Raw genomic sequence first — 25,316 nt, forward strand, 5'->3', positions numbered from 1 at the left:
TTCTTTATTATGTTTGAGGGGAAGACAAATTTTTCAATATTCAAATACTGTAATTTCAAAGATTTTCTGATATTTAGTTTATCCTTAGCCTCAAAGATATGAGTTGACTTGGGTGTTTTAGCATAAGAATTATAAAGAAAAACAAAACAGAATTAGATGAGATGAGACTGCCTTTCAACACTGAAATTGAGACTTATTCTTCAAAGATTATTCATATAAGAAAAGGACAAGAGTGATAACCCCCTCTCTCCAATACCAAGATACAAGATAATCATTGACATGATTAAAAAAAAAATTCAAACTTGAAAAGTTTTCCCTGTACATTATCTAATGTGAGACTCAAAATAGCCTTTTAAGGTAGATATTACAGAAATAAAGCCTGCATTTTTACAGATGAGAAAATCAAGGCTTAGGATAAGCACTGGGTCCATAGGCAGGTTAAGCAATGTGTTCATGAGTAGGGTAAACAATAGGTCCATGGGCAGAGTAAGCAATGAGTCTATGGGGAGACTTAAGTAATGGGTTCATGGAAAAAATAAACAATGGGTATAAATAATTGTCAGAGTCAAAATTTGAGTCTAGCTCTTCCTAAATCCAACTCTAATGCCTCTTGATGATAAGTTGTAATATTATAGGAGAGCACCCAGCTGCTCATTTTCAGTTTAGGGATCTGTGGTCACAAGAACCATATCATAAAGGACTAAAAGAAGTTCTGAACATTGTCTCAGGACAACCCTTTTGACAAGATAGATAGCTTAGATTGGAACCTGTATCTTCTGACTCCAACTATATTAGTCCGGCTGAAAAGAATTCAACAAAAAAAAAATATATTTCTTTATTTACTAGGTACTGATCTGATTGTGGGCAGCCATACTATAGCAGAGTTGATATCATGTCAGACCCAGAATCAGGGAGCACTAAATTCAAATCTGTTTTAAGACACTTAACAGCTGTGTGATCCTGGACAAGTCACTAAACCTTGCTTGATTCAGTTTCTTTATCTGTAAAACGAACTGGAGAAATAAATGACAAGCTACTCCAGTATCTTTGCTAAGAAAACTTCAATGGGATCATAAAGAATGAGATATGACAGAAAAATGACATACTAATTTGCTGTTTCCATTTGCACATTTCCATTTCTAATTCTGAAAATGTTTCTTTAAAACATTAACTAAATATGAAAAGCTTATAAATATTAGTAGTAAATATATGTGTAGGTGTTGTTTTAATGTTAAAATATTATGTTAATTTTCTATCTCTTCCTTGTAGTGAGTGCCAATTCAATGAATATGGAGGAGAGAATGAGAGAGACTAAAACGGGAAAATGAGTTGGCAAAACTAAGATCTTATTCTTATTTATCATAAAATAAGTCAAGAAAAACCAACAGGGTCTAATTTTGACAATGCACATTTATGGAAATATTAAATTGAGCAGTCTTTCCCTCTAAAAGTGTCTAGTATATCTTAATTGCATGATTACACAAGCCTTCTATGTATCAATGATAAAAGATTATGAATATATAATTTTAAGAGTATGCATTATGCAATATGATGAAGTAGGAAAAAATCCTAAATTTACAATCACAGAAAAACTAAGTTTGAATCTCAATTCTGTCACTTTCAATTTCTGTTACCAGAGACAAGTCATTTACCACTCAAAATTACAGTTTCCTCATCTATAAATTGAGCAAGTTGAATTGGGTGATTCTTAAGTCTATTTCAGTTCTAGATTTATCTTCCTCTGATAGGAGGCAATAAAGAGCTCATTCAAAGAACTTCCAGAATTTGCCATGAAAAAGGCTATTCACAACTAGTGAAGGGTTTTTATAAGTAGTCAATTATATTTTTAAATCAGCTCTATCAATCAATATTTATTAAGCAATTATTATGTGTCCAGCACTATGTAAATATTGGTATTTTCACAAATAAGAAATGCTAACAAAATTTTCTAATGCTTTAAGGTTGAAGAATGAATAATTTTTCTCATCCTTGCTTAAATTTTAGATTACTAAAGAGACAATAGAAACACTGTCCATCTCACATGGAGGTATCAGTACCTTTTGGAATGCGGATAACATCAATATAGCATGGAAAATAACTGCCATCAACCTGCATATTCATTTCAAGTTATGCTCTAGGTGATCCATGTGATAAAAAGTTTATCACTAATACAGTGGAATATAATTATTATAAATTGAAAAGTGTAGGAACATAACTGCATATAATAACAATGAAAAATTTTAAGCATTGTAGTACATTAGAAAGAAAACTGGACTCAGAGAATGAGGATCTACATATGAAATTACTCTTAATCATTAGTGAATCTTGGATAAGTCACTAAGTTACTCTTTGGACCTCAATTTACTGAACTATAAAATTAGCATATTAGATCCTTAAGATCCCTTCCAACTCTAGAGAATTCCTATATCAGTAAAATAAATATAAATTGATGAACAATAATTATAAAACACCTAAAAGTTGCAACTGTTTATATCTATAATTTCATTTGAAACTTGCAATTACAAATAGGGACATAATAATGAAAACTTTACAAAATTATATGAATAAAATAATAAACATAAATACAATATACATTTATAGAAAAAGTCATGATGTATTGAAATAGTAAGAGTATAGATGTTATCATTTGTTTAGTTCTGAAATTACATTTTTGCCTTTAATTCTTGCATAATTTGGGCAATAATTTGAAATGTTACATCCCAAACAATCATGAAATATTAGAATTTGAATAGTCTTTTTAAACTATTCATTCTACTTCTTTCATTTTAAAACTAGAAGATATAAAATGGTTAAATGTTTTGCCTAAATCTGCTCAAGTGAGTGGCAGGCTGAAATCAAGATAATTTGACTGATTCAAAATAATTTAAATGCCACATCACCTTTTTTATTTGACACATTTAGTGAAAAAAATACATGAATAGGAAACTTATATTGTTTCATTAGAAAAATGTTTATAGTAGTATAAAGGAACAGGAGCAGGTACTAACTCTAAAAAGTCTAAAGAGACTTAATGGATGATTATGTCCCTATTTAAACTTTTAAATTTAATTAAATTTAATTTTATTAATTAATTAATTAATTAAAATTTAAATTTAAACTTTTTCTTGCAATAAGTTAAATCAGTTCAACATATATGTTTTAAATATCTATGCAAGATGATTAGAGAAAACTAAAATATTATCTAGTCTCTGGGAACTTAACTTTTACTGCAGAAAAGGATATATATACACAAAAGAAAATATAAAATGATTTTAGGACATAAGGAGTACTGATAAGTGAGAGTTATGAGATGACTTCAAACTTTGGTATGCATGAGTATATCAGCATTCCTGTCTTTCTACAACTTCTGCAAAAATTGTATTTAGTTATTATTATTATTCAGTCAGATCTATGTGTGGTGGAATAAAAGTTTTAATTTTGTTTTCTCTCCAAAGCATTTCTCTCTTAGTGCAGTATGTAACAATATATAAAACTTTCCTAGTCCTGAATACAATAACTATTTTTTGTAGAGACAAAACATTGTGTTTTTTTAGGTGCCGTGTTCTTACCATTTACATTGAATATGAAATTTCATTTAATGCCTCATATTTTTTTTTTCAGATGACTTATTATCTATGTCTCTCTCATAATTTTACTTAATATATATATATATATATATAGTATGTGTATATACTAAATTTGAAAGTTTAAAATTAGCTATATTCACTTTCAATTATTTGTCCAAACATTTTAATATTTTCAGAATCTAGAAATCTAGAATCTGTTATTCAAAGTGATAGTGAGCCTTTCCAGTTTGGGATCATTAATGAATTTAACAAGTCAAGTCAATAAGATTTTATTAAGATTCTACTATGTGCTAGGCACTGTGCTAACCACTGAGAGTGTCCCCATAATGTTCCGGTCCTTAATGAGATTATAATCTAATGAGGGAGAGATATGCAAAATAAAAAGACATAGAAGATGAATTGGAAATAATGTCAGAGAAAAGACACATCAAGAATATTGAAAAAAATAATTTTTATAGATGATGGACTTAAATAGAGCCAAAGAATCCAGAAGGCAAAGATGAGAAAGAAGAGAATTTCAGGTATTGATGTTAGTCAGTGACAATCCCCAGAATGAAGAGAGGGAATATTGTACAAGAAAAATGGTGATAACCATGGTATTCCTTGAACAAAAATGGGCATTTTGTCAATGCATTAATTCATATAATTTGTGAAAATATTAAGCATAACAGGCCAAGGACTCCTGTCCAAAGGACTTTACACTACTAATGATTATTCTTCAGATTTACCAATTTATCTAATTCTGAATTTACCCACATATACTATTTTGTAGCTCACAACTCTGAATCCTTTCCCTTAGAAGAACCGGAAAGTCTTCGACAAATGAATGATAAAATCAAGATAAATTATGTATAAGGGTGGAATAATTGATTTATTCTATCTCACTTCCATGCAAAATAAGTGATAAAATGTAAGCAGGTAGCAGAGCCAGAAGCATCTTTCTAGGCACCAGCTCTTGAAGGACTCTGCTCCTGCTTCACTCTTCCCTCGTGCAGACTGCAGGCAAGACAGCATGAGATTCCCAGCACTGACTTGGGCGGCGTGGGCCCTGCTCCTTGCCAGCAGCAGAGCCATGGAGATAGAGGAGAAGATCCAGGCGAGCCTGATGAAGCAGCTGCACCTTAACGACATCCCGGTCCTGGAAAAGACGGACGTGGAGAAGCTGGTCATCCCCAATCACGTGAGGACCAAATACATCTCTCTTATGAAGCGCAGCTCCGAGGAAACCTTCTCCCGGGGGAAGAGGCACAGCCAGAACATTGCAGAAATCATGGGCAGCTTTTTCTCTGATGCCACCAACCAACTACTAGTCTTCAGCATGAAGGACAGGCTTTCCCCCACCGGAGAACTGGTCCAGGCTGTATTGAGACTCTTTCAGAAGCCATGCCCAAAGGAAGTGATTAAGAGACAATCTAAGATGTTCCCCTTCAATTCCCATGCCAGCGTAACTATCTACTGGGTGCAGACCAGAGAGGATGGCATCAACCGGACATATGTGATTGATTCCAGACGAGTACCTATTCATGAAACCGGCTGGATAAGCTTTGATGTGACCCAAGCTGTGAGTTACTGGCAGCAGCAGGACAAGGCAGATCAGCCCCTGGTCCTGGAAGTCTCTATCCACAAGGAAAACATAGGCCCAATGTCTTCCAATGAACACAAATTCACCTTCTTCTCCCAGAATCCTGCTGATGGAGAGTTGCTTGCTCCCCAGCTGCAGCTGCATACACTGGATACAAAGGAGTACGGTGCCCAGGGCAACTGCATCCCTAACATGCCACTGACAAAGATCACTCGATGCTGTCGGCATGAGACTTACATCAACCTTCAGAACTTGAAGTGGACTGAGAACTGGATCTTGGACCCACCTGGCTTCAAAGCCTACACCTGCGTGGGGAGCTGCCAGCAGCTGAAGAAGGAGCACCTGAACTTCAAGTGGCCTTTCTCTATGCAAAGGAAATGCTTTGCCACAAAATCTGCCCCTCTACCTTTGATTGTTGCTGTTAAGGATGGAGACAGCATCGTGACCAAGGTGGTTACCCTTTACAACATGAAGGTGTTGGAATGTGGCTGTGCCACAGAAGGAATGCCCATAATGAAGAAACTGAAGCCATAGATATACAATCCTTGTGGGCTTCTGAAGACCATGACTTTGGAGTTAGACAGGGGTACAGAGATATCCTGGAAACTATGTAGCTCAGGTAGGGGGAGGGAGGAATGAAAAGTAACTTTTTATTTGGCAAGTCACTTCTTTTACCTGCATGAGCCAGCCCTAAATTTTCTAGGAAGTCAAGAGAATTCAGGATACTACTATTTAGGGTAGGCTTCCTGGCTATGGACGGTGCCTGAGTCATGTCTTTTTCTGTTTTTAATAATTGCTGTGAACTACCTATTTTCTAAGCACTTTCATGTGTAAGTATTGTCAATCTTTGATGTTAGATTTTTGAAAGACGAAATTCTAACTAACTTAATATAGCTTCATCTGAGAATGGAAGATTGTTGGCTATATTGTTCTTCCATTGACGCTGTCCTACACTCTGGTTCTCTGGCAAATTTCCAGGAAAGTCTTATTTTTGGAAAAAGCCACAGAATTATCTCATTTCTGATCAGAGTTCTAAAGTAAAGCCTGGAGAGACAGATTTTTGATTTTGGGGTTCTGACCAAGAGAAAATGTGTATTTTGTTCTGTCCATTACAGAGTAACAATGTCTAGCCCAGCTAATAAATTTAAGTGGGGGAAAGTATGCTATTTAATTCTGTATCTTTGCACAATTAATTTCAAAATTTATTAAATGCCTCCATACAAGTCAATGTACTCAAATACCTTGTAAGGAGGAGGTAAGAAGAGGTGAGAGGCATTATGGGAGAAAGGGAAAGTTATGGGTAAAGAGATGAGAAATAGAGGCAATGATGTAGCAAATAAACTATCATACTGAAATCCGTAAAAAAAAAAAAAAAAAAAAAAAAAAAAAAAAAAAAGTGATAAAATGTAAATCAATAAAGCTAACTCATAGGCCTTAAAAAAAAAAAGTCCTTTTTACTGGAATGATGTTACACAAGAATCATTTTCAGATCAACTAAGGAAAATTGGACATGCCCCAGAAGTTGTCTATAAATTATCAAGTTAAAAAAAATTCATTCAAGTTTGGAACAAGTGTGGCATTCTATCAGTCTGTAATGAGTCTTTGCTGCACTGTGGCAGAGAAGCTACTAGTTGAACCATATAATCATGATGCAGAATAAGACCTGGCCTCAGGTAAGACACAGGTCAAAGTCAGCCTCTTCTAGTGCTCTCTACTGTTTGCAGATTCTATACTACAACCTACCATTATTATATAACTATGATATAAACAATGCATACCCTGTACAATATATTTATTATTGGTGATGGCAAGTATTTTGTTCATGTGTATTTTGTATAACTCCACATATCTTAAATGTGGCTCACAAAGAGACATTAATAGATATATTTAGAATCTTTCCTGTTTCTTTTCAAGGAATATTTTGCTTCATTCTTGGAGTGCAGCAATGGATTGTTGTCATGAAGCTACCCAATTCTACTTTCATAAAAGAAGAGATACCTTACTAAAATTCTATCTATCTTTGGCCTCTTCCAAGAATACTATTCTAAAGGAAACTCTTTTAGGTTCAAGTTATTTTCCTAATATCTATTCCTTAGTGGGTGAAAAAGTATCCTCCATGTGATAACTGAAGAATTAACTGTTTTCCTACCAAAATCTTTCTACCTGTCCAAAAAAGTAGTAATAAAATCATTTATCCAAACTATTAGAAATAAGAGAGATGATATGGGTCCATTAGAAGATGGACATGGTGAATGAGTTCCCCAACTGAAAAAAAATTACTCAGTTCAATCAAAAGTACTTAATTTCATCCAAAGACAAATTACTTAAAATATCTAGAGTTGGAAATCTGGAAATCAGGAACATGTCAAAGTGCCAGCCCATTTATATGTGAGAGACTTCCCTAAGTCTTCCTTTCTCTCCATGGGCTTCTATCTGAAGAGAGCTTGGAACTTCATGTGTCCTTTTTCCAAGCCAGAAACAGGATGATTATCACTCCTTTTTCAAGTTCTGGAACTATCTCTACTCCACTCAAGTATGAAGTATTGAATAAGTATGATTTCAACCAATAAGAAAAATGCTTAATTATAATAGAACCCTCAATTATGTTACCTTAGCATTTCCAATAAACTGAATTTTACTTCAACAACAACAACAACAAAAAAAAAACCTGCTAGAATTCATATGATATTTATTAAGTGCCAGCCATGAAGCTATTATTATTTAATATTATCCTCACAACACTGGAAAATGGATGGACGAGCTAGCAAATTTCTAAGGCCACATTTAAACTCAGATCTTCCTGATTACAGGCTATATTTTAAAATGTTTATTTACATGAGTTGTGGTCTCTAGATATTCTGTATTTCATATTTAAAGTAGTATCTCATCATGCTTTAACCACTCAGTCTCCTAGCTGCCCTAAAAGTCATGGATTAACTAGATATTAATATAAATGTATTTAGGCTGACTGGACAGCCTAAGATAAATGTTAAGTATCTCCCTACCTGGAGATTCAGAGTAATAACAATTGAATTAATAGCCTTTTAATATAAAATAAACTTCCAAATGGACTTCAGAAGCCAGTTCATTGTCCAATAGGCTTAAAAGGAGCTCTTTTGTTATAATATGGAAGTAAAATATAATATAGCTTTATCCTTACTTGCCTATTTAAAAATGAAATGACAGTCAGATTTTTTTTTTGATGAATCCACATTGGTTCTTTATGATTTCTGTTTTGGATTTTTTTTTTAATATTTAGTGACCATCCTTCCTAGAATATTGTCTGGAATAGAAGTCAAAATTATCAATTTATGGTTTCCATAATCCATTTTCTTCTCTTTGAAAATGGATTTATTTGTCCTTCTCTGATCTTTGAATTGCATTTATTTTAGCCATGTCCTTTTAAAGGGAACTTTGAAAGGCATCAGGAAGAAACATTTGCCAATTATTTTAATAGTTGAGGATCTGATTCACCCAGGAATGATAATTTAAACCCATCAAGTGCAGCAAGTTCCTCTTTCTATTGCACTTCAAAGCTTGGCAATTTCCTCTTATATTACTTGGGCTTGATAGCTATCAAAAAAAAAAAAAAACTTCCATTACAAACATATATTTATTTGATGGATTTCAGTCTGACAGGTGATTCCCTCATTATTGCTTCTCATTTGTGAGAGGTTTGTTAGTAAGAGTACAGACATATATATGACTAACATAGATTATTCTGGGAGTGGGCTAGAATGGAAGTCAATCAACAAGAGGGAATAGTATCTGTATATATATTTGGTGAGGATATGGAAAACTTTTATGAAAAAAGTCAGGTTGCCATAACTATTATAATTGTCAAAATTTAACAATACAGTTATATAGTTAATTCTACCCAGTTTGTGATAAAATTTAGACAGCTATTTTGAAATGTTTATTTACATGAGTTGTGGTCTCTAGATATTCTGTGATTTCATATTTAAAGTAGTATCTCATCACACCTTATCTTATAACTTTAATTATTTGCATTCATATTATTTCCTTTTTATTATACTCTAAACTACCTGATGACAATATGTATGAGTATTCATATCTTTGCAAATTTCCTGGAATATGTAATTAGTAAATAAATATTTGTTTAATTGAATTAGAAATCTGAAAAATATAGTTTGATAAGTTAAATTCTAAAATAATTCTCCTGAATTATAGACGATGCATTTAATTAAATATTTAGATATTACCTAAATCCTTGCTTTTCTTTATAGGAGAAGTTTTTCTATAACTGACAAAGTATATGTTTAATAAGGGCATTTTCAAAAAAACTAGAATATTTTTGAAGGCCAAGTTGAAAATTCTCATCAGTATCTTTGATATGATTATGTGGATTAAGCCTAGAGAAATATGTGAGTACTGGGGAGGCATGTGATCAGCTTAATAAATGAGTGATAGCTATTGTAACTTTGTAATGTATACATTAACCTATCCAATTTAAATAACAACAAAGTCCCAAAAAAGATGGATCTGTACCTTTTCATTACTCAGATCAGCTCCTTGCTATTTAACTAGGAATTTCGTAAAATAATTTTGTTCCAGCCTCCATCTAGATCACAAAAATATGTGATTTGCTGATGGCTGCAAATCCATAGCTGGTTAATTGCATCAAATTGTTAAGTGAAAAAACATCTTAACAACCCTCAAATATCTCTTCACGAATGAGACTGAGTACATATTTGAATAGTCTTTCAAAGTTCTGCAGTAACAAAATTGCTAACCTAGCTGTTCTTTCATCATCTCTGACTGAACCCCAAATGAAGAAAATAAAATGTAAAATCAGAATCCTAATGTAAGCACCCAGATGACATGTTCTGCAAGGAAGGCAGTTTTGAATAATACCGACTTTTGTACAGATTTTTGCATTTTACCATACACAAAGACTTAGTTCAAAACGTTATACTAAAGAAGATTGAATTTTCTCTCCCAGATGTAGTAAATTGTTTTGGATGGCTCTGCCTTGAAATCTGTTATCATCAGTAAATATAAGATGATTTCTTCACCACATTCTGAGGTCTTTACTTCATAACAACTCTAGCCTTTATACATCTTTATTAATTATTATGCCAAGCATATATTTATCTACCCACCTCCAAAGTAAGCCAGCAAATTATTTTTTTTCATAAGCTAGAAAACTAAAATGATATGCTCATTAAAATATGAGTCACAAGCTTTTTATCACTATTTCTATGTCAAAAGAAACTTAGCTAATTCAAATGAACCAAGGCAAAGGTTAAAGATACAGCTGGTTCCAGAAACAAAAAGTGCCTGCTAAAGCCGAATTTTTGAAAAAATAGATTCTAAAAAAATAAACATAAGTCACATATAAAAAATAACATGTTTATTTATAAGACCAAACTGACAAGGAAGTTTTTAGCTAGTTATAACAATTTAAAATGGCTATGAACAAAATAAGATTAAGCACATAAAAATGAACTAATCAACACTCCCCCTCATATGATTCTTTTATAACTTTTCTCTTATTATTAATGACATATTATCTTTTAGTTTGGAGTAAAACTCCACCCTTCTTTTCTTTACTTTCCTTGTCTATACTACATTCATGCTCTACCACTAGCACCTATTCTATCACCCATTGCCCCAACAAAATACCTTTTTTTTTCAATTTACTTTTTTCTCTTTTCCCATTATTGTGGTAGAGTGTATAGAACTGTGGATTTGTTTCTTAGGGGTTGGTTTTAAATTTTAGCTTTGATATAATATCTTTGTGAACATCACTTTTCTTGTATTAGTTTCTTCATCTATGAAATGAGGTGTTGTCATTCTTTTCAGGTATAAAACTAGTATATAATGATCTTAGATTTAATCATAATTATTATGAGCTAAATAAATTGCCTCCTAACCGGGCTATCTAAGATGCAAGCATTTTTCTTTTCATTTTCTCTCAAAGCCATTGGGAAGCATCATACTTTTCAATAATTCTTTTTGACAAAGTATTTTTCTGAATTGGGACATCTTGATATAATGGATGGAAAACTCATCATGGAGCAAAGATATCATCAATTCATGTCCCACTTCTTATATTTATTGGTGGAGTGATCTTGAATAATTCATTTAAGTGATCTAGGCTATTATGATATGGGAGCCACCTGCCAGTGGCTGCTGAAGATCTAACTCAAACCTGTCATGTGAGAGGATGACGATGATGCAAGGAGACTGAGAGGCAGTTTCATTCTCTAACCGCTACACTGAGAGACAGTTGCATTGTCTGATCTCTCTTCTCATCCCTCTTGCCTCCAATTTATTTCATTCCCAGTTCTCAAGCAATACCTGTGTCAGTAAAGGCTGCTTTGCAACTCCTTCAAATTATGATTCACAGATGTGGAGCCTCTGGGAGAATTGACCTGCCCCTTCATCTAGGCATAGTCCTTAACATTAGGCAACCCAAGATGCTTTAAGACTCAGTGTTTCAGAGAAAATAACAATCTACATTCATAGAAAATGCTTTCTCATTAAGGAGTTTTCTATATGAATGTGATGAGGTTCATAATCTGTTCTCTATTTTTTTGAGAAACTATTATAATTTTTGATTGGTATACAAAGCATCCAATTCATGCTCAGGACTAAGAGAAAATAGTTCTAAGATCTGAGATGTTGAACGATCAAAGTATCAGCCACAAATTATTTATTGAGCTAAGGTAAAAAAAAAAAAAGTGTAGTAGTTTAGCCAAATAAAGGGGAATATCTTTGTGAAGCATTAAAGGAAGTCCACCTCAATTTTACATCTGTGTGTGTGTGTGTGTGTGTGTGTGTGTGTATACACATATAACAGTCATATCTTAAAAGAAATCCACACGATATGACTGTTTATATATATATACACACACACATATATCCACAAAGAAGTCCACCTCAATTTTACATATGTGTATATGTATGGATACATGGATACAAGTTTATTACTGCTTAGATCCTTGATTTAAATAAGACATAAAGCAAGAGGAAACTCATAGCACAAAAGTAATATACAATTAACAAACACAGTGGCCACCATAAAGACATTATAATAAACAGACAAACAAAATACACTATACATCATCACCACTCTGAGGAAACACAAACATCTAAATTCATTGCTTGGGCAGGACTCATGGTTACAGCTATTCAGAGTCTTGCATATGAGCCATTGCTACGCAAGCTATATAAGACTTCCTAGGCAGATCTTCAAAGTCCCTTTCCACAAAGGAATTTTTATAGGTTAAAAACAAAGAAGGCACTATGTTAAGTATTCTCATTTGATGTATGATTCTTGAGATGTAACAGCCTTCCAGATACAGGATGCTGCATTACAAGAGGTCCACCAAGAAAAAAATATTTGTTCATTCCTTCAGGAGGATTATGTTTACTCCAGGAACTAGACAGGTTTCCAGGGTAAACACAGTCCTACAATAAAGGATAGTCATTAATTAAGGCACCAGAAGGATGGTTGACTCTTCTCATGTGCTTCTTTGACATTCCATTAAATAATTACAAGTATATCCTCATTTCTTGGCAAAAAATTACACAAATGACAGGACCAAGATTTACTTAAGATTCCTTATTTACTAAGTTTCCTTACAAATCAGCCCTAGGATAGGATCTGTTTTCAAGTTGGTCAAATAAAACACCAGGGCTTCCACTGATCATTAACATTGTTATACATTGGAGTACATTATACTCCATAAACATTGTTATACATTAGAGTACAAGTACTCTAAAGAAACTATATTGGAAAGGAAATTAATAATTCAAGGTCCAATGCAGAGAACAAACATGATATGATAGGATGTAGATGTGATTATTGTTTCCATATTGTGTTCCATCTTGATAATGAGAGAAACAAGTCTCATACATCCAGTGTACAATATTATGAATATTATGTATGTCAGTTTCAATGGCACTTGATTAATTTATATAAATACAGCATGAGATATTTGTGACCATGTACACCCATTCTGCAGTTAATAATCAATCTAAGGCTATTCAATGGTTAAAGAGGACACCAGTTAGGGAATCTAGGAGTTCTTGGAAATTCTGTAAACTTTAGACAATTTTATTTGCAAGATTTTCAATACCAGCAGTTACACTGATTAAAACAAATTCATGTTTTATGTATCCTGCTTGTAGCATCCCAATGGTTAGGAATACTATATACTGTTTGTAATTTATTCAATAATAATTATCCACCAGATAGGAAGGACTTAGAGGTAGGACTAACTGGATTTCTAGTCTGGAATCCACCAGATATTACCCTTGACTTAATTCTTCCCAAATTAGTTTTGCATTCTTCTCTAAATGCCAGAGTAGAAGAAATAGCCAGATTGGATCAGGGTACAGCTAATCTTTTAATTATCAGGCATAGATTCAAGATACTGTTTGAGAGTGCTGATTTTGTGAATTCACTCTCATGTTTCTCCATACCTAAAGAAAATGGTACCATCTGGATGATGAGGCGACCAGTAACAAAGACATTAATGTGGCTTTTGTTAAGATTTTTTTTTACAGAATACTTTACCAATTCTATCTAGTCCTTGGTGTCTATTATTTACTTTAAGTTCTTGACTTTCCTCATGGTTTAAGAACCATGATTCCAAATCTTTCTAAGAGATCTATTACACTTATTTCCAAACTATAAGTTTAACTTACTGTTTTGATCTGCATTTTTTACATGTCCACCCTCTGTAACAAAATAGACATTATTCTAAATTTTACAGGCAATTCTATAAAATCTTTTTTCTCCAACAGGGCACAAATAATCATTGTAATTACTTGTCTGTGGCTAGTCACATCCATATGCATTCTATTTTTTTTTAAATTTAATTTTATTTAATAATAACTTTGTATTGACAGAATCCATGCCAGGATAATTTTTATACAACATTATCCCTTGCAATCGCTTATGTTTCGTTTTTTCCCCTCTCTCCCTCCACCCCCCCCAAGATGGCAAGCAGTCCTATATATGTTAAATATGTTGCAGTATATCCTAGATACAAGACATATTTGCAGAACCGAACAATTCTCCTGCTGCACAGGGAGAATTGGATTCAGAAGGTAAAAATAACTCAGGAAGAAAATCAAAAATGCAAATAGTTCACATTCATTTCCCAATATTCCTTCTTTGGGTATAGCTGTTTCTGTCCATCATTTATCCATTGAAACTCAGTTAAGTCTCTTTGTCATAGAAATCCACTTCCATCAGAATACATCCTCATACAATATTGTTGTCGAAGTGTATAATGATCTCCTGGTTCTGCTCATCTCACTTAGCATCAGTCCATGTAGTTCTCTCCAAGCCTTTCTGTATTCATCCTGCTGGTCATTCCTTACAGAGCAATAATATTCCATAACATTCATATACCACAATTTACCCAGCCATTCTCCAATTGATGGGCATCCATTCATTTTCCAGTTTCTAGCCACTACAAACAGGGCTGCTACAAACATTTTGGCACATACAGGTCCCTTTCCCTTTTTTAGTATCTCTTTGGGGTATAAGCCCAATAGAAACACTGCTGGATCAAAGGGTATGCACAGTTTGATAACTTTTTGGGCATAATTCCAGATTGCTCTCCAGAATGGCTGGATTCGTTCACAACTCCACCAACAATGCATCAGTGTCCCCGTTTTCCCGCATCCCCTCCAACATTCATCATTATTTTTTCCTGTCATCTTAGCCAATCTGACAGGTGTGTAGTGATATCTCAGAGTTGTCTTAATTTGCATTTCTCTGATCAATAGTGATTTGGAACACTCTTTCATGTGAGTGGTAATAGTTTCAATTTCTTCATCTGAAAATTGTCTGTTCATATCCTTTGACCATTTATCAATTGGAGAATGGCTTGATTTCTTATAAATTTGAGTCAGTTCTCTATATATTTTGGAAATGAGGCCTTTATCAGAACCTTTAATTGTAAAGATGTTTTCCCAGTTTGTTGCTTCCCTACTAATCTTGTTTGCATTCTTTCTGTTTGTACAAAGGCTTTTTAATTTGATATAATCAAAATTTTCTATTTTGTGAACGATAATGGTCTCTAGTTCATCTTTGGTCACAAATTTCTTTCTCCTCCACAAGTCTGAGAGATAAACTATCCTATGTTCCTCTAATTTATTTATAATCTCGTTCTTTAAGCCTAGGTCATGGACCCATTTTGATCTTATTTTGGTATGTGGTGTTAAGTGTGGGTCCTTGCCTAATTTCTGCCATACTAATTTCCAGTTATCCCAGCAGTTTTTATCAAATAATGAAATCTTATCCCAAAATTTAGAATCTTTGGGTTTGTCAAACACTAGATTGCTATAGTTGACTATTCTGTCTTGTGAACCTAGCCTTTTCCACTGATCAACTAATCTATTTCTTAGCCAATATCAAATGGTTTTGGTGACTGCTGCTTTATAATATAATTTTAGATCAGATACAGCTAGACCACCTTCATTTGATTTTTTTTTCATTAATTCCCTTGAGATTCTCGACTTTTTATTGTTCCATATGAATTTTGTTGTTATTTTTTCTAGATCATTAAAATATTTTCTTGGAAGTCTGATTGGTATAGCACTAAATAAATAGATTAGTTTAGAGAGTATTGTCATCTTTATTATATTCGCTCGGCCTATCCAAGAGCACTTAATATTTTTCCAATTATTTAAGTCTGACTTTATTTGTGTGAAAACTTTTTTGTAATTTTGCTCAAATAATTCCTGACTTTCCTTTGGTAGGTAGATTCCCAAATATTTTATGCTATCAACAGTTATTTTGAATGGAATTTCTCTTTGTATCTCTTGCTCTTGGATTTTGTTGGTGGTGTATAAGAATGCTGAGGATTTATGGGGATTTATTTTGTATCCTACTACTTTGCTAAAATTATGAATTATTTCTAATAGCTTTTTAGTAGAATCTCTGGGGTTCTCTAGGTATACCATCAAATCATCTGCAAAGAGTGATAGTTTGGTTTCCTCATTGCCTACTCTAATTCCTTTAATCTCTTTCTCGAATCTTATTGCAGAGGCTAGTGTTTCTAATACAATATTGAATAATAATGGTGATAGTGGGCAACCTTGCTTCACTCCAGATCTTACTGGGAAAGGTTCCAGTTTTTCCCCATTGCATATGATGCTTACTGAAGGTTTTAAATATATGCTCCTAACTATTTTAAGGAAAAGTCCTTTTATTCCTATGCTCTCAAGTGTTTTTATTAGGAATGGCTGTTGGATTTTATCAAATGCTTTTTCTGCATCTATTGAGATGATCATATGGTTTTTGTTTGGTTGGTTGTTGATATAGTCAATTATATTAATAGTTTTCCTAATATTGAACCAGCCCTGCATTCCTGGTATAAATCCTACTTGGTCATAGTGTATTATCCTGGGGATGATTTTCTGTAATCTTTTTGCTAATATTTTATTTAAGATTTTAGCATCAATATTCATTAGGGAGATTGGTCTATAATTTTCTTTCTCTGTTTTCAGCCTACCTGGTTTAGGTATCAGTACCATATCTGTGTCATAAAAGGAGTTTGGTAGGACTCCTTCAATCCCTACTTCTTCAAATAGTTTATTTAGCATTGGAGTTAATTGATCTTTAAATGTTTGATAGAATTCAGATGTGAATCCATCTGGTCCTGGGGTTTTTTTCTTAGGGAGTTGATTGATAGTTTGTTCTATTTCTTTTTCTGAGATAGGAGTGTTTAGGATATTTACTTCTTCCTCTGTTAGTTTAGGCAAGCTATATTTTTGGAGGTATTCTTCTATTTCATTTAAGTTGTCGAATTTATTGGCGTAAAGTTGGGCAAAGTAACTCCTAATTATTGCTCTAATTTCCTCTTCGTTAGTGGTGAGTTCTCCCTTTTCATTTTTAAGACTAACAATTTGATTTTCCTCTTTCCTTTTTTTAATCAGATTTACTAAGGGTTTGTCTATTTTGTTGGTTTTTTCATAGAACCAACTCTTAGTTTTATTAATTAATTCAATAGTTTTTTTTACTTTCAATTGTATTGATCTCTCCTTTTATTTTTTGAATTTCAAGTTTAGTGTTTGATTGGGGGTTTTTAATTTGTTCCTTTTCTAGCATTTTTAGTTGCAAACCCAATTCATTGACCTTCTCTTTCTCTATTTTATACAAATAGGCCTCTAGAGATATGAGATTTCCCCTTATTACCGCTTTGGCTGCATCCCATACATTTTGGTATGATGTCTCATTATTATCGTTTTCTTGGGTGAAGTTATTAATTATGTCTATAATTTGCTATTTCACCCAATCATTCTTTAATATGAGATTATTTAGTTTCCAGTTATTTTTTGGTCTACTTTCCCGTGGCTTTTTATTGAATGTAATTTTCAATGCATCATGGTCTGAAAAGGATGCATTCACTATTTCTGCCTTACTGCATTTGAGTTTGAGGTTTTTATGTCCTCATATATGGTCAATTTTTGTATAAGTTCCATGAACTGCTGAAAAGAAGGTGTACTCCTTTCTGTCCCCATTACATTTTCTCCAGAGATCTATCATATCTAATTTTTCTAGTATTCTATTTATCTCTTTGACTTCTTTCTTATTTATTTTGTGGTTTGATTTATCTAATTCTGAGAGTGCAAGGTTGAGATCTCCCACTATTATAGTTTTACTGTCTATTTCTTCTTGCAGCTCTCTTAATTTCTCTTTTAAGAATTTAGATGCTACACTACTTGGTGCATATATGTTTAATATAGATAGTGCTTCATTATCCATGCTACCCTTTAGCAAGATATAGTGCCCTTCCTTATCTCTTGATTAGATCAATTTTTGCTTTAGCTTGATCTGAGATCAGGATGGCTACCTCTGCTTTTTTGACTTCACCTGAAGCATAGTAGATTTTGCTCCAACCTTTTACCTTTAACCTGCATGTATCTCCCTGCTTCAGGTGTGTTTCCTGTAAACAACATATTGTAGGATTCTGGCTTTTAATCCATTCTGCTAACTGCTTCCTCTTTATAGAGGAGTTTACCCCGTTCACATTTATGGTTAAAATGACCAATTCTTTATTACTTGCCATCTTGTTAACCCAGGTTTATGCTTTTCTCCCTTCTTACTCCCTTACCCCCCTTCCCAGTATTAAGCTTGTGAGCACCACTTGCTTCTCACAGCCCTCCCTTTTTTAGTATCCCTCCCCCGCCTTAGAATTCCTCCCCCTAATTTACCCCTTTCCCTCCCAGTTACCGTATTCCCTTCCATTTAGCTTATTCCTTCCCTTTTCACTTTTCCCTTCTCACTTTTCAATGAGGTGGGAGAAGTTTCACCATAGATTGAATATGTCTAAAATTTTTCTCTTAATGCCAATTCTGAAAGCAGTAAAATACTCACTATATTCATCCTCTCCATTCTTTCTCTCAGATATAATAGGTTTTCTTTGCCTCTTCATGAAATGTAGTACCCCCACTTTCCCCTTTTTCTGGTACAATGTCCTTTCCACATCTAGTTTCTAGAACAAGGTATACCTGTATTCTTTATACATCTTTATAGACAAAATATAGTTCCCAAGATTAATCTTTACCTTTTTAGATTTCTCTTGAGTTCTGTGCTTGTTGATCAAATTTTTTGTTAAGTTCTGGCTTTTTCATCAAAAATAGGTGAAATTTGCTTACTTCGTTGAATGTCCATCTTCTTCCCTGGAAAAAGATGCTCATTCTTGCTGGGTAAGTTATTTTTGGTTGCATACCAAGTTCCTTAGCCTTTCAGAATATCATATTCCAGGCCCTTCGATCCTTTAATGTGGATGCTGCCAGATCCTGGGTGATCCTTATTGTGGCTCCTTGATACTTGAATTGGGTTTTTCTAGCCGCTTGCAGTATTTTTTCCTTCGCCTGAGGGTTCTGGCATTTGGCCACTATATTCCTTGGTGTTTTGATTTTAGGATCCCTTTCAGTAGGGGATCGATGAATTCTTTCAATATCTATTTTATCCTCTGTTCCTATGACTTCTGGGCAGTTCTCTTTGATAATTTCCTGGAAAATAGTGTCCAGGCTCTTTTTTTCATCATACTTTTCTGGGAGTCCGATGATTCTCAGGTTGTCTCTCCTGGATCTGTTTTCCAGGTATGTTGTCTTCCCCAGAAGGTATTTCACATTCTTTTCCATTGTTTGATTTTTTTGGATTTGCTTGACTGATTCTTCTTGTCTCCTCGAGTCATTCAATTCCATTTGTTCAACCCTGATTTTCAGTGAAGTATTTTCTTCACTCACTTTTTAAAGATCTTTTTCTAATTGTCCAATTAAGATCTTTTGTTCTGTGGAATTTTTTTCCATTTCGCCAATTTTGTTTTCCAGTTCACCAATCCTATTTTTCAAGTATTTGGTTTCTTTATCCACTCTCTCTTTAACTGACTTCTCCAGGCTCTTTTGCCAAGCCTCCCTCTTCTTTTGCCAAGCCTCCCTCTCCTTTTCCCATTTTTCTTCTAGCTCCCTTGTGAGAGTCTTTTTAATTTCCTCCATGAGATTCATCTGTGCTGAGGAACAGATGATCTCCTCCTTTGGGGATTCACCTGGGGACTGTTTGTTTTTAGTCTCCTCAGGATTTGGAGTCTGCTCTTTATCTGTATAGAAGCTGTCAAGGGTTAAATTCTTTTTCAGTTTCTTGCTCATTCTGTCTAATAATCAAAGACAAACTATCAAAGAAACAGAAGGAAAAAAACCCTTGAATGGAGGCTGCTTTCTTTGGGGGAGGGGCAGGGTAGCCATGAGGCACGGGTCCTACTGTGCTGGCGATCCGAGAGAGTGCTAAGACACTGTGGGGGAGGGGTGGCCAGGTCCCGAGAGACTCCAGCTGTTTGGGGTTGTATTCTTCACCCTCGGTGTTTTTAGCTTCTCTGCTGGGCTGCTGACTTGCTGCCAGAGCAAAGTATCTAATCCTGTAGCGAAGCTCTCCCCACAGAGACGGCTGCGATTACACCCCACCCCCTCTCTGCTCTGCTCGGCTCTGAGCTGCTTTCTGTGCTCTCGCTGCAGCTGCTGCCCGCAGTCTGCTTCTGATCTAATAACCGTCCCCGCCCTCGCGAAAAACAGACCTTTCTTGACGAGTCTCAAGGATGGTTTCTCTTGGTAAGTAATTGTATGTTTTTTTTCAGTCGAGCATTAATTCAGAGGCATGAAATGAAATGGATAGTGAGAGAAAAACACGGAGGTTACACAGCAGTGTGTCTCCTCTCCGCCATCTTGGCCGGAAGTCCTCTCCATATGCATTCTAAAACTTGACAAATATCAAACTGAATTGTTAGTGGTATATCCTTTATCAGTGATATTTTCCAAAATCTTAACCCAATGTTTCTAATTCTAATTCCCAAATAAAAAGAAGTCCACTCAGATACTAGATAATTTGGGTTTCATTCATCAACCAGTTTCAATTCCTCCCCAATTCAGTGGAGCCCAAAGTCCTCTGGGAGCACAGAGTAATGATCTCATCTTCTGAAACTACTTCCTGCTGAGACTGGGCATTGAGCTGGGTAAATCTAGAAGGTCCCATTTTGGGGCAAGAAAGAAATAAGCTGAAACTGTATGAAGCATTCAATGAGTTGAATCACATACCTTGAAACTGGTTAATATAACTGTAATTGACCAAAATCTAGAATAAAAAACAAATCTAACAAATAGAGGTAAGAATAGTCTGAGATAGAAAGATCAGCCTACAAAGACTGGTATAAAATGTAGAGAGACCAATATAGATTGGTCAGCAACTTTTCTTATAAGAACACATGTTTGTTCCACAGGACATATAGTGCAAACAAATGTTAAAGATGTTTCAGCTTTAGTTTTAATAAATAATATAACATCTCATGAACAATTCTCTTAATTGTTCTTACATTATTTTGGAAACTTTTAAGGACCTTATTTTATACAGACACAAACGGATAGATGACTAGGCCAAAACCTCATTCACTGAAATATTTTCAGATTGAAAACAGCAAGATATTGCATAGTTGAATTGTGCTTATGGCTTCTTTTGACCACTTGATATGATTATAGAAATTTGTTGTAAGAGGAAAAAAACAGGTGCATGATTATAATACCATCAAAACTGGTCTTTCAGGTCTTAGCCTGGGAGCACACAAATAACAAAGTAAAAACATCCTTACGTCAGTTTGATAACCAATCAAGCAGTAACAATTCCACCTTATAGCCACAGTCAAGAGTAATCAGGTAGGTTCTTATTCAAAGAAATACAATTGAGAAACTGAGTAACAAGAATCGTACTTTGAGTGGAGGTCAAGGTTTTCCTCCCAACTCTTATTCAGATACAGACCTCCACATGCAACAATTCAGGATCATGTTTCTCTGAGTAGCTTTTGGCATTTTCTTCAAGTGGAGGGTTACTGATTTAATAATTCATCAGACACTTATTCCAAATTCAAAACTCTAAACTCAAGGAAAGAGCTATATGTCTGATATACCAGCCACTATATTCTATGTTCAAAGAATATAATTTGAGTCAACACTATGAAACGCAACATAAAGATAAATATAATTGTTTGATTGGAAAAGTGAGAAAAGATAAAATATTAAAACTGAAAAATACATTGACAACTCAGCAAAATATTTTTGTGAAGCAGAAGCAGATAAATATTTCATCACTGAGAGCAAGTTTTCAAGTTGCCAAGCTAATAGCATGCACTGCCAGACCATTCGTGAAAGGAGAATTTGTTAAACAATGCCTTCTTTTTGTTGCCAAAGAGATGTGTCCAGAGTAGGCCAATTTATTTAGTACAGTGAGTCTTTCAGGGCCTACAATTACATGGAGGACTGAAGAAATGGAGACAGTCTGCATCAGCATTTGCAAAACTCCATAAAAAAAATCATATTTTTCCTTGGCATTTGACGAAAGCAATGATGTTTGTGATTCTGCCCAACTTCTAATTTTTATTTGTGTGACAAATGCTTATTTTGAAGTCATAGAAGAGCTCGCTGCACTGCAAAGCATCAAAGGAACAACTACAAGAGAGGATATCTATGAAAAGATTTTCCAAACTATGAATAGTTTGGAGCTGGATAGAGCTAAACTAGCCAGCGTGACAACTGATGGTGCTCCTACCATGGTGGGGTCTAAGAAAGGAGTAATTGCTCACATTAACCAAGAGATGGACAAACATAACCATTCTCATCCAACAGCCATCACTGCCTCATCCACCAACAAGTGCTGTGTAGTAAATCACTGAAGTGGGCCTCTGTTATGAAAATTGTGGTATCTTGTGTTAACTTCATTAGAGCTAATGCAGTAAATCACAGGCAATTTCAGGAATTTCTGTCTAAGCTAAATCTTGAGTATGAAGATGTTCTATATCACACAGAAGTCCATTAGCTGAGTCGAGGGAGAGTTTTGAAACATTTCTATGACTTACTTCCACAGATTACAACTTTTCTGCTTTCAAAAAACAAAGAAGTACCAGAGCTCAATGATGCAGAATGGAAATGGCACCTTGCCTTTCTGACAGATGTAACAGAGCTATTCAACAATTTCAATATGCAACTTCAAGGAAAGGGGAAGCTCATCTGTGATATGCAATCACATGTCAAAGTATTTGAAGTAAAATTAGGCCTCTTCATCAAACAAGTGAAGGAGGAAAACTTCTGCTGTCTTCCCACAACTCAAAATCTGTTAGCAGAAAAAACGCTGATTGCATTCTCAAACAAAACATGTGTGGATTCACTGGAAAAATTGCAAAAGGAGTTCCAATTTGGATTTAAAGAGCTTCATCTCCATGAACAGGACATACAGCTTTTCCATAACCCATTTTCTATTGACATTGAAAATATGGATACGATTTACCAAATGGAACTAGCTGAACTGCAGAATTGTGACTCTCTGAAAGATGCATTCAAGTCAAGCAGCCTTCATAATTTCTATGCATCTCTCCCCTCTAAGACATATCCTCATCTCAGGAACCATGCACTCAAAATGGCAAACATCTTTGGCAGCACTTATGAACAGACTTTTTCTAGAATGAAACATTTGAAATCTCCAACCAGATCAAGACTAATGCACACTTGCATCACTTGTTATGACTAGCAGTGACAACTATGAAACCAGACATTGACCATCTCATTAGCCAAAAGCAGGCCCATAGCTCCCATTGAAATACTGGCAAGCCTGTTGATTTAACTTTACTTCATTTTAAATATTGTATTTGTTCCCGTTTTATTTCTTCACTTCAAAATAAGATACATGCAGCATGCATAGGAATTTATTCATAGTTTTTGTTTTTACTATAGTCCGGCCCTCCAACAGTCTGAGGGACAGTGAACTGGCCCCCTATTTAAAAAGTTTGAGGACCCCTGTTCTAAACAATATTAGATACATTGCCCAGACAAATAATCTCAATAGCAAGTTTCACCAACCAGAGACTACCTATAAGAAAAATTTAGAAACCATTGTGCCTAATACATCTGCTTACAGAACACAGTCAAAATTAAGTGCAGGGATATCAGGTTGAAATCCTACTCTAAATACTTCAAGAAAACTACATGTCATATTTGCTATCATATTCATTAAGCATTAATATCATCATGCCTTTAAATAAGTATTAAATAATTCTGGAGGACAGTGGGAAATATTGGTAGAAGTAATCATTTTCAGAGAACTTGCAGTTCTAACAAACCTCTTAAAAGTTCCTTGCATTACTAAAGTTAAATCTTTGATACAGCATCACAAATGACTGCTTTAAAAACAACCATAAACTTTAAAAATAAAAACAAACACAAATATTTAGTTATTAACAAATTGAAAATATGAAACATTATTTCATATCATGATAGGGGGTCCAGAGCAAGGGCCATGTTCTTGGGTACTTCCCTCATCCTATAAAAGGGTATGGAGAAGGGCTCAAGTAAGGCATCCCATAAACATTCCAACATATTCCAAAATAAAACCAAGAAATCAATTTCCAATGCCAGATAAATTCCAAAAATAAATAAATAAATAAATCCAAAAATTTTAGGAGTAATAGCCAAATTGCTACCTCTATCATCTTTCTTGTGTGAAAACTTTATATTCTATACCAAAGTTATACTTATAACCCATAATACACATTGATTTCGCTAGTTTTGTTTTAAAATCATACTTTCACAAAATAAAATTTTCAAACTGTGTAATAAAAAAAACGTTATTAGAACACTTTATACAAACATATGATCTTATTAGTTTTTTGAATAAGTTAATTAGACAAAACTTTGCTTAAATACAGATTTAAACGTCCAGTAATAATGTTTCAAAATCTACACAAAAATTTCTAAGATTTTGTGCCAAAGATAAACAAATTCAAAATTCTAGCATGCACCAGTTAATAGGTATTATCTCATGTAATTGAAATAATATAAGATTCATCACAGAAAATTCACAACTCATTTTGATATTCTCATATCTGGCCTTATGTTTAACATTCCTAGTATAAAAATCAATCATTAGAAATTGTTTCTATGTAACAAAGTTGTAGATTATCAGTAAACTCATCCTATCATTAAAAGGTCCTTTTTATTGCTCTTCTGTTTACCTTCTTTAATTGACATCTGGTTTGTTTTTATTTTGTTGTTCTCTTTCATCTCTCCCTGCCCATTCAGAACTACATACGTTCAGATCTTAAAGATTTTAAAATGCAAAAATGATGCAGAAAAGTTTTTTTTTTGTTGTTGTTGTTGTTTAATCTCATCCCCCACTTTTCCATATATAATATTTAGCAGTCATAGCTAGTTTTAAACATTTTTTGCAAACTTTTAATTACTAGCCAAATCTCAGTTGTATAATATTTTAAAAGAAAGCATTACCTTTTGATTATTTTTTTCCCACATACACAAATCAATGGCCACCATAAAGGCATTATAACAAACAAATAAACAACATAAATTATACATCATCACCACACTGAGGAAATTGCAACATTTAAATTCATTGGCTGGGATAACCCGTGGTCACAGTTATTAAGAGTCTTGTGTGGGAGTCATTTTAGCTAAGTTGTACAGTACTTCCTAGCCAGATCCTCAAATTCCTTTTTCACTAAGGGGTTTTTTTAGGCTGAGAACAAAGAAGGCACTATGTTAAGAATTCTCATTTCATATATGATTCTGGAGAGTAGCAGCTTCCCAGGTACAGGATGCTCCATCAC

General features: G+C 34.1%; 1 protein-coding gene across 1 annotated transcript; it reads left to right on the top strand.

The window, feature by feature from the left end:
• The first annotated feature begins 4,599 nt into the window (after positions 1-4,599).
• On the top strand, positions 4,600-5,703 carry LOC127561604 (left-right determination factor 2-like). The gene has a single exon (XM_051996777.1). It carries the CDS (start codon positions 4,600-4,602, stop codon positions 5,701-5,703), a length of 1,104 nt encoding a protein of 367 aa, XP_051852737.1.
• Positions 5,704-25,316: the final 19,613 nt, after the last annotated feature.

This window comes from Antechinus flavipes, chromosome 4 (genome assembly GCF_016432865.1).
Source record: "Antechinus flavipes isolate AdamAnt ecotype Samford, QLD, Australia chromosome 4, AdamAnt_v2, whole genome shotgun sequence".
Classification (NCBI taxonomy): Eukaryota; Metazoa; Chordata; class Mammalia; order Dasyuromorphia; family Dasyuridae; genus Antechinus; species Antechinus flavipes.

Bases quoted from the DNA above. Each gene is read 5' to 3' on its own strand.
- LOC127561604 (XM_051996777.1), top strand. From the start codon at position 4,600: ATGAGATTCCCAGCACTGACTTGGGCGGCGTGGGCCCTGCTCCTTGCC.